The sequence below is a fragment of the Scomber japonicus genome, chromosome 1, assembly GCF_027409825.1.
Source record: "Scomber japonicus isolate fScoJap1 chromosome 1, fScoJap1.pri, whole genome shotgun sequence".
Classification (NCBI taxonomy): Eukaryota; Metazoa; Chordata; class Actinopteri; order Scombriformes; family Scombridae; genus Scomber; species Scomber japonicus.
Window position 1 is genome coordinate 38,295,576 of NC_070578.1, and position 9,927 is coordinate 38,305,502.

Genomic DNA, 9,927 nt, shown 5'->3' on the forward strand with positions numbered 1-9,927 from the left:
CAACCGCAGCTTTTTTTTTTTTTAAAGTGGTGGAGTGGTGTTATTTCACTCTGAGTATACAGTAGGGGGAGAGGAAGTAGAAGTAGAAGGTGTAAAAATCAGCCTCTTTCTCTGCTCCCAAAACACTGTGGGCGTGGTCGCAGAGTCCGCTGAAACCCCGCCCCCTACCAAGTGTCACCTGTCAATCAAAGTCACCACCTCTACCAGAAACATGGACGCTACGTCTCAGAGCTTTCTGCTGCTAACTCAGCTACTAGCTCGGTGGTTAACTCAGCGGCAAACTCAGTGGCTAGCTCGGCGGCTAACTCGGCGCCTAGCTCGGCAGCTAACTCGGCGGCTAGCTCGGTGGCTAACTCGGCTGCTAGCTCGGCGGCTAACTCAGCAGCTAACTGGCGAACTGTAGACTGTAGTAGTAGTAGTTGTGTGTGCTGAATGTATTTATACCTCTACAGCAGCAGGGGCGGGTTTATGCTAATCACTAAATCCTGAACACAGAAATCTTGAAACACAGTTTGTGAAGCCTAGCTGGCGAGGAGTCCATTAGTCCACCGCAGCTTTTTTTTTTTTTTAAAGTGGTGAGTGGTGTTATTTCACTCTGAGTATACAGTAGGAGAGAAGAAGAAGTAGAAGAGGGTGAATTTGTTATTTGTTATAGGACTGACCTCTCCCAGTGGCTGCACACGTTGGGGTCGTCCGGGTTGAGAGGCGACCCAAGAGAGATGAAGCCGAACAGGTTGAGCCACAGCAGGGCTTGGGGGGAAAGCCCACGGGCCCCCATTGTCCTCCTCCCTCGACGGTGAGGAGCAAGATTTCAGATTTCACCTTCTGCTGTGTTCAATGAAACAGAAAAAAAGTACAAATATTATTATCAGGCTAAAATAGAAACATGCAAAATATAAAAAAACATAGTGATAAGTTACAAAGCTGCAATAATTAGCCAGTTAATTACAAGATTTGGCCTTCTTCAGTTTTTCCGTGTAAGTCTGTGTAAAGTAAGAATAAATATGTGTTCTGAGTTTGACATACCACAGAAAAGTGTGTTGTTAACCACCCTGCTAAATTTGAATGATTAAAAAAAATCGCCAAATATATGAAATTAGGCTTCAAAGTTGTGTAAAAATCAGCCTCTTTCTCTGCTCCCAAACGCTGAAGCCCCGCCCCCTACCAAGTGTCACCTGTCAATCAAAGTCACCACCTCTACCAGAAACATGAACGCTACGTCTGAGAGCTTTCTGCTGCTAACTCAGCTGCTAGCTTGGCAGCTAACTCAGCTAACTGGCTAACTGTAGACTGTAGTAGTAGTAGTGTGTGCTGAATGTATTTCTACCTCTACAGCAGCAGGGGCGGGTTTATGCTAATCACTAAATCCTGAACACAGAAATCTTGAAACACAGTTTGTGAAGCCTAGCTCCACAATTCAAATCTAAATGGTTGAAATGCTTTTTACACCTTTTTTAGAAATACATTTATGACCTATTTAATGTGTTTAGAAGAAAATGTCTGAATTCACTTTACATGGTCTTTAAACGAAGCTATACCTCATGTCTTTTGTTAAAGTTTGTTGCCCCTCTGGGTCAAAATTGACTCGAGGACGAAGACTCACAATAAGTCAAAGTTCAAGTATAGATTTGACTCTCTGCGACAGGAAGCTTTGCCAGCTTGTTGTGCAACATATCACAAAGTCCTGATTATGTACTATCATGTCTGGGTCAGGGTGTGATCAATATGGAAAAAGCATGATTGTTTACTGTAAAGAGAATCATCCTCAATTAATGTTTGGAGCCATTAAATAAACATGATGGCGGGGGGAGTGATAGAAAGGTTCCTTATTTTATGCTTATTATTTTGTTGTTTATCTAAAGTTTGCTTTCATTTCTATTTCCTTATGTTTGGCTGCCTATATCTTATATTTTATTTTATTTTAACATGTTCAAAATGAATAAATAAGCTAAACTATATGTTATTGTCAACATATCTCATGTTTGGAGCCGGACCAACAATGAACTGATCAGTGACAACTCAGTGTGACACAGGATCCATTTAGGAGCAGATCTGGAGCAACAACTGTTTATAAAGCATAAGGTATAAATTATACTTTTAGCCAACTTCATTCCAACTTATTACCACAAGTTTACACATATTTTCTTTAGAGATTATGTAGGGGCTGTCAGCGTTAGCGCGTTAATCGCGATTAGATTAATGCAATCCATAACGCGTACATTTTTTTTAATCGCATTTTAATGTTGCAAGCCTTTTTGTCCCTTCTACTCCCCCGTAGACGGCTCCTCTAGCTGTAGCGCTATGCTTTGAAGTGGCCTCCTGCAGTAAACCTACCGCGCTGATGGAAAGTAAGAGAGCTACTGGACTTTTGAACGGCTTGTTTAACTTTAAAACACTTCCAGACGCTTCAGTTGACAAGTCAAAAGTAAAATGCAACCTGTGTCAAACGGAGTTTAACTACCACCGGAGTACGTGGAGTTTGAGTTAGCACCTCCACGCTAAACACCCAGGTGCAGCCAAGCCAGCCTCAGCTCCACCAAAGGACCATTTTGGAGTGTGGGAGTCGCAGCAGAGCCGTGATTGATTCCCAGTTAAGACACTCTGGTAAGAAATGCTTTACATTATGGGCTTAAAACTGCCTTCAAATGGAAAATAACAGGATTTTAAACATGACATTCAAAACGCCATTAATCGCGATTAACTATGGAAATTCTGCAATTAATCACGATTAAAAAATTAATCGCGATTTAAAAAATTAATCGTTTGACAGCCCTAACACTTAAACAAAGCTATACCTCATGTTTTTTGGTTACAGTTTGTTGTCCCTCTGGGTCAAAATTGAGCCGAGGACAACAGCAGGGAGGGAGGGAGCATAGAAGGGAGGGAGGAAAGGAAGGTAGGAAGGAAGGACGGAGGAAAGAAGGACAAAAGGAAGGAGGGAGGGAGGGAGAAAGGGAAAGAGGAAGGGAGGAAGATAACCACATATGCGAAGCTGAACATCAACACGTGAAATTTCAGCAACAGCAATTTTGCCCATTTGAAGGAAAAAGAAAAAAAGCAACTTTGACAGCTTCAATAAAGAATAATAATAATTTCCTGCTGCTGCCTTCAACCTTTTTTTTTGTAAAGAGTGATTGCTATGGAAACCAGATCTGTTGTGTGGGGCACATTGAGCTTGTGGAATGGCATTTCCAGCAGTGCATGCGTGGCCTGCTATTATATTTGCATAATGTATGTAAGTTATTTTAACTCTTGACCGCTTCCTGCTCAAATCTCCATATTTACAGCCATTTACTACCCCCCCCTCCCTGTTTCCTGCAAGATGACATTACCCCCCCTGACAGCAAAGTACCGCTGTTGATACTCTTTTTTTTAAATTGCTGCTTTTAAAATGTTGTCATTAGTTGCTCTGATTCATTTATTTTTTTTATCAATGGGCCGCTCTCCTCTCCTCCGCTCTGCTCTGTGCTGCTCTTTGTGAATGAGTCATTTTTAGGAAGCAGCGACTCTCTAACTGTACTATAATATTATATTATTATAATATTATATAATATTACTATAATATTAGAAGAAGAAGAGGAGAAGAGAAGAAGAAGAGGAGAAGAGAAGTAGAGGAGAAGAGAAGAAGAGGAGAAGAGAAGTAGAGAAGAAGAGAAGGAGAGAAGAAGAGGAGAGTCTGCGATGTGGAAACAGGCAGCAGACGGTAGCAGGTGAGGAGGTCTTAGTGAGATGAAGAGAAGAGAAGAAGAGAGGAAGAGAAGAGGAGAAGAGAGGAGAAGAGAAGAAGAAGAGAAGAGAAGAAGAGGAGGAGTCTGCGGTGTGGAAACAGGCTGCAGACGGTTGCAGGTCCTCCCTTCCTCCCTTCCTCCCTTCTTCCCTCCCTCCCTTCCTCCTCCCTCCCTTCCTCCTCCCTTAGTTGTAATACGAGAGATAAGAAGAGAAGAAGAGAAGAAGAGGAGAAGAGAGGAGAAGAGGAGAAGAGAAGAAGAGAAGAGGAGTGTGCGATGTGGAAACAGGCAGCAGACGGTAGCAGGTGAGGAGGTCTTAGTGAGATGAAGAGAAGAGAAGAAGAGGAGGAAGAAGAGAAGAAGAGGAGGAAGAAGAGAAGAAGAAGAGGAGAAGAGAAGAGAAGAAGAGAAGTAGAGAAGAAGAGAAGAAGAGAAGAAGAAGAGGAGAAGAGAAGAAGAGAAGAAGAGAAGAAGAAGAAGAGAAGAAGAGAAGAAGAAGAGGAGTCTGCGGTGTGGAAACAGGCTGCAGACGGTTGCAGGTCCTCCCTTCCTCCCTTCTTCCCTCCCTCCCTTCCTCCTCCCTTAGTTGTAATACGAGAGATAAGAAGAGAAGAAGAAAAGACAAGAACAGGAGAAGAGAAGGAGAGAAGAAGAGAAGAGGAGAAGAAGAGAAGGAGAGAAGAGGAGAGTCTGTGGTGTGGAAACCGGCTGCAGACGGTAGCAGGTGAGGAGGTCTTAGTGAGATGAAGAGAAGAGAAGAAGAAGAGAAGTAGAGGAGAAGAGAAGAAGAAGAAGAGGAGAGGAGAAGAAGAAGAGGAGTCTGCGATGTGGAAACAGGCAGCAGACGGTAGCAGGTGAGGAGGCCTTAGTGAGATGAAGAGAAGAGAAGAAGAGAGGAAGAGAAGAAGAGAAGAAGAGAAGAAGAAGCGAAGAAGAAGAAGATAAGAAGAGAAGAAGAGAAGAAGAGAAGGAGAGAAGAAGAGGAGAAGAGAAGAAGAGGAGACTGCGATGTGGAAACAGGCAGCAGACGGTAGCAGGTGAGGAGGTCTTAGTGAGATGAAGAGAAGAGAAGAAGAGAGGAAGAGAAGAAGAGGAGAGGAGAAGAGGAGAAGAGAAGAAGAAGAGAAGAGGAGAAGAGAAGAAGAGGAGAAGAAGAAGAGAAGGAGAGAAGAGGAGAAGAGAAGAAGAGGAGTCTGCGGTGTGGAAACAGGCAGCAGACGGTAGCAGGTGAGGAGGTGTTAGTGAGATGCAGAGAAGAGAAGAAGAGAGGAAGAGGAGGAGAGGAGAAGAAGAGAAGAAGAGAAGGAGAGAAGAAGAGGGGAGTCTGCGGTGTGGAAACAGGCTGCAGACGGTAGCAGGTGAGGAGGTCTTAGTGAGATGATGAGAAGAGAAGAAGAGAGGAAGAGAAGAAAAGAAGAAGAGAAGAGAAGAAGAGGAGGAAGAAGAAGAAGAGAAGAAGAGAAGAGGAGAAGAAGAGAAGGAGAGAAGAAGAGAAGGAGAGAAGAGGAGAAGAGGAGAGAAGAAGAGGAGGAGTCTGCGATGTGGAAACAGGCAGCAGACGGTAGCAGGTGAGGAGGTCTTAGTGAGATGAAGAGAAGAGAAGAAGAGAAGAAGAGAAGAAGAGGAGAAGAGAAGAGGAGAAGAAGAGAAGAGGAGAAGTAGAGGAGAAGAGAAGAAGAGGAGAAGAGAAGAAGAGAAGAAGAAGAGAGGAGAAGAGGAGAAGAGAAGAAGAGAAGAAGAAGAGAAGAAAAGAAGAGGAGAAGAGGAGAAGAGAAGAGAAGAAGAAGAAGAAGAGAAGAAGAAGAGAAGGAGAGGAGAAGAAGAGAAGAAGAGAAGAAGAAGAGGAGAGTCTGCGGTGTGGAAACAGGTAGCAGACGGTAGCAGGTGAGGAGGTCTTGGAGAGATGAAGAGAAGAGAAGAAGAGAGGAAGAGGAGGAGAGGAGAAGAAGAGAAGGAGAGGAGAAGAAGAGAAGAGGAGAAGAGAAGAAGAAGAGTCTGTGGTGTGGAAACAGGCAGCAGACGGTTGCAGGTCCTCCCTTCCTCCCTTCTTCCCTCCCTCCCTTCCTCCTCCCTTAGTTGTAATACGAGAGATAAGAAGAGAAGAAGAGGAGAAGAGGAAAAGAGGAGAAGAGAAGAAGAGGAGAAGAGAAGAGAAGGAGAGAAGAGAGTCTGTGGTGTGGAAACAGGCAGCAGACGGTAGCAGGTGAGGAGGTCTTGGAGAGATGATGAATGGACGGTTGATGATAAAAGAGTGATGATAGTAATTATGTATGAAAGTGATGAAAGTGATGAAAGTGAGAAGGACAGACGAGTGTTTAGTAGCTTTATTTAAATCTATTTACGGGTGATAAAAAAATAAGCACAATGATGATGAATAAAAATATGTGTTTCCTACATGATATACAAGAGGATTATTTATCTTACAGTAAGGAACCTCCCTCCTTCCTCCCTCCCTTCCTTTCCTTCCTTCCCTTCTTCCTCCCTTCCATCCTTCCTTCCTTCCTTCTTCCTCCCTCCCTTCCTTTCCTTCCTTCCCTTCTTCCTCCCTTCCATCCTTCCTTCCTTCCTTCTTCCTCCCTCCCTTCCTTTCCTTCCTTCCTTCTTCCTCCCACCCTTCCATCCTTCCTTCCCTCTTTCTTTGCTCCCTCCTCCTCCTTCCATTCTTCTTTCCTCCCTCCTTCCCTCCCTCCCTCCCTCCTTCCTCCCTTCCTTCCTTCCTTCTTCCTCCCTTCCATCCTTCCTTCCTTCCTTTTTTCCTTCTTTCTTTCTTCCTTCCTTCCTTCTTCCTCCCTTCCATCCTTCCTTCCTTCTTTCTTCCTTCCACACTTCCATCCTTCCTTCCCTCTTTCTTTTCTCCCTCCTCCTTCCATTTTTCTTTCCTCCCTCCCTCCCTCCCTTTCCTTCCTTCCTTCTTCCTCCCTTCCATCCTTCCTTCCTTCCTTCTTTCTTTCTTCCTTCCTTCCTTTCCTTCTTTCTTCCTCCCTTCCATCCTTCCTTCCTTCTTTCTTCCTTCCACCCTTCCATCCTTCCTTCCCTCTTTCTTTGCTCCCTCCTCCTTCCATTCTTCTTTCCTCCCTCCCTCCCTCCCTTCCTCCCTCCCTCCCTCCCTCCCTCCCTCCTTCCTCCCTCCTTCCTCCCTTCCTTTCCTTCCTTCCTTCTTCCTCCCTTCCATCCTTCCTGCCTTCTTTCTTTCTCCCTTCCATCCTTTCCTTCCTTCTTCCTCCCTTCCATCCTTCCTTCCTTCCTTCTTCCTTCCACCCTTCCTTCCCTCTTTCTTTGCGAAGTGAATGTTGTCTCGCTAAGCTATGATTAAGGGGCCCATCAAAAAAAGAAAGAAAAGACGATCGGTTTTCTATCATTCATTCGCTCGTCATGTCTTCTTTTTATGTCACGTGTGACATCCTTCCTTCATCCCTCCCTCTATTCCTTCTTCCACCCTTCCTTCCTTCCTTCTTTGATCCCTCCCTCCCTTCCTCCCTCCATTCTTTCTTTCCTTCCTTCCCTCCTTTCCTTCCTTCCTCCCTCCCTCTATTCCTCCTTCCTCCCTTCCTTCCTCCCTCTTTTCTTCCCTCCCTCATTCCTTCCTCCCTTCCTCCCTCCTTTCCTTCCTTTTGCCTTTTGCAGATATAACCACCAGGACACAGGTGATATTCTTTCTTCTCCACTGTTGTAGAAGTTAAATACGTTTCCATCTCAGGTTGGTTTTCTTTCACCTTCCTGTCCTTCTCACTCTAAACCTGCTCAGGGACCCTTCCTCCATCCTTCCTCCCTCCCTCCCTCCCTCCCTCCCTCCTCACTCTAAACCTGCTCAGGGACCCTTCCTCCATCCTTCCTCCCTCCCTCCCTCCCTCCCTCCTCACTCTAAACCTGCTCAGGGACCCTCCCTCCATCCTTCCTCCCTCCCTCCCTTCCTGTCCTCCTCACTCTAAACCTGCTCAGGGACCCTCCCTCCATCCTTCCTCCCTCCATCCTTCCTGTCCTCCTCACTCTAAACCTGCTCAGGGACCCTTCCTCCATCCTTCCTCCCTCCCTCCCTTCCTGTCCTCCTCACTCTAAACCTGCTCAGGGACCCTCCCTCCATCCTTCCTCCCTCCCTCCCTTCCTGTCCTCCTCACTCTAAACCTGCTCAGGGACCCTTCCTCCATCCTTCCTCCCTCCTTCCATCCTTCCTCCCTCCCTCCCTTCCTGCCCTCCTCACTCTAAACCTGCTCAGGGACCCTTCCTCCATCCTTCCTCCCTCCCTCCCTTCCTCCCTCCTCACTCTAAACCTGCTCAGGGACCCTTCCTCCATCCTTCCTCCCTCCCTCCCTTCCTGTCCTCCTCACTCTAAACCTGCTCAGGGACCCTTCCTCCATCCTTCCTCCCTCCCTCCCTTCCTCCCTCCTCACTCTAAACCTGCTCAGGGACCCTCCCTCCATCCTTCCTCCCTTCCTGTCCTCCTCACTCTAAACCTGCTCAGGGACCCTCCCTCCATCCTTCCTCCCTCCCTCCCTTCCTCCCTCCTCACTCTAAACCTGCTCAGGGACCCTTCCTCCATCCTTCCTCCCTCCCTCCCTTCCTGTCCTCCTCACTCTAAACCTGCTCAGGGACCCTTCCTCCATCCTTCCTCCCTCCCTCCCTTCCTCCCTCCTCACTCTAAACCTGCTCAGGGACCCTTCCTCCATCCTTCCTCCCTCCCTCCCTTCCTCCCTCCTCACTCTAAACCTGCTCAGGGACCCTCCCTCCATCCTTCCTCCCTCCCTCCCTTCCTGTCCTCCTCACTCTAAACCTGCTCAGGGACCCTTCCTCCATCCTTCCTCCCTCCCTCCCTTCCTGTCCTCCTCACTCTAAACCTGCTCAGGGACCCTTCCTCCATCCTTCCTCCCTCCCTCCCTTCCTGTCCTCCTCACTCTAAACCTGCTCAGGGACCCTTCCTCCATCCTTCCTCCCTCCCTCCCTCCCTTCCTGTCCTCCTCACTCTAAACCTGCTCAGGGACCCTTCCTCCACCCTTCCTCCCTCCCTCCCTTCCTGTCCTCCTCACTCTAAACCTGCTCAGGGACCATTCCTCCATCCTTCCTCCCTCCCTCCCTTCCTGTCCTCCTCACTCTAAACCTGCTCAGGGACCCTTCCTCCATCCTTCCTCCCTCCCTCCCTTCCTGTCGTCCTCACTCTAAACCTGCTCAGGGACCCTTCCTCCATCCTTCCTCCCTCCCTCCCTTCCTGTCCTCCTCACTCTAAACCTGCTCAGGGACCCTTCCTCCATCCTTCCTCCCTCCCTCCCTTCCTGTCCTCCTCACTCTAAACCTGCTCAGGGACCCTTCCTCCATCCTTCCTCCCTCCCTCCCTTCCTGTCCTCCTCACTCTAAACCTGCTCAGGGACCCTTCCTCCATCCTTCCTCCCTCCCTCCCTTCCTGTCCTCCTCACTCTAAACCTGCTCAGGGACCCTTCCTCCATCCTTCCTCCCTCCCTCCCTTCCTCCCTCCTCACTCTAAACCTGCTCAGGGACCCTTCCTCCATCCTTCCTCCCTCCCTCCCTCCCTTCCTCCTCACTCTAAACCTGCTCAGGGACCCTTCCTCCATCCTTCCTCCCTCCCTCCCTTCCTGTCCTCCTCACTCTAAACCTGCTCAGGGACCCTTCCTCCATCCTTCCTCCCTCCCTCCCTTCCTTCTTCCTCACTCTAAACCTGCTCAGGGACCCTTCCTCCATCCTTCCTCCCTCCATCCCTCCCTTCCTCCTCACTCTAAACCTGCTCAGGGACCCTTCCTCCATCCTTCCTCCCTCCCTCCCTTCCTGTCCTCCTCACTCTAAACCTGCTCAGGGACCCTTCCTCCATCCTTCCTCCCTCCCTCCCTTCCTGTCCTCCTCACTCTAAACCTGCTCAGGGACCCTTCCTCCATCCTTCCTCCCTCCCTCCCTTCCTGTCCTCCTCACTCTAAACCTGCTCATGTCTGTGCAGGTTTAGGTTTAGACCCTCCCTCCCTTCCTTCCTCCTTTCCTTCCTTCCTCCCTTCCTCTATTCCTTCTTCCTCCCTTCCTTCTTCCCTCCCTTCCTTCCTTCCTTCCTCCCTCCCTTCCTCTATTCCTTCTTCCTCCCTTCCTTCTTCCCTCCCTTCCTTCCTCCCTCCTTTCCTTCCTTCCATCCTCCCTCCCTCCCTCCCTTCCTCCTTTCCTCCTCCCTCCTTTCCTTCCTCCCTCCCTCCCTCCCTCCCTCGACTCC

General features: G+C 48.3%; 1 protein-coding gene across 1 annotated transcript in view; it reads right to left on the reverse strand.

The window, feature by feature from the left end:
- The window catches only part of LOC128366028 (multiple epidermal growth factor-like domains protein 11), a 220,044-nt gene extending 219,255 nt beyond the window's left edge, over positions 1-789 (reverse strand). The window contains 1 exon segment of the mRNA XM_053326712.1: positions 663-789. Within this exon segment, the coding sequence (XP_053182687.1) occupies positions 663-778 (116 nt within the window). The 5' untranslated portion in view covers positions 779-789.
- Between the last annotated feature and the right edge of the window lie 9,138 nt (positions 790-9,927).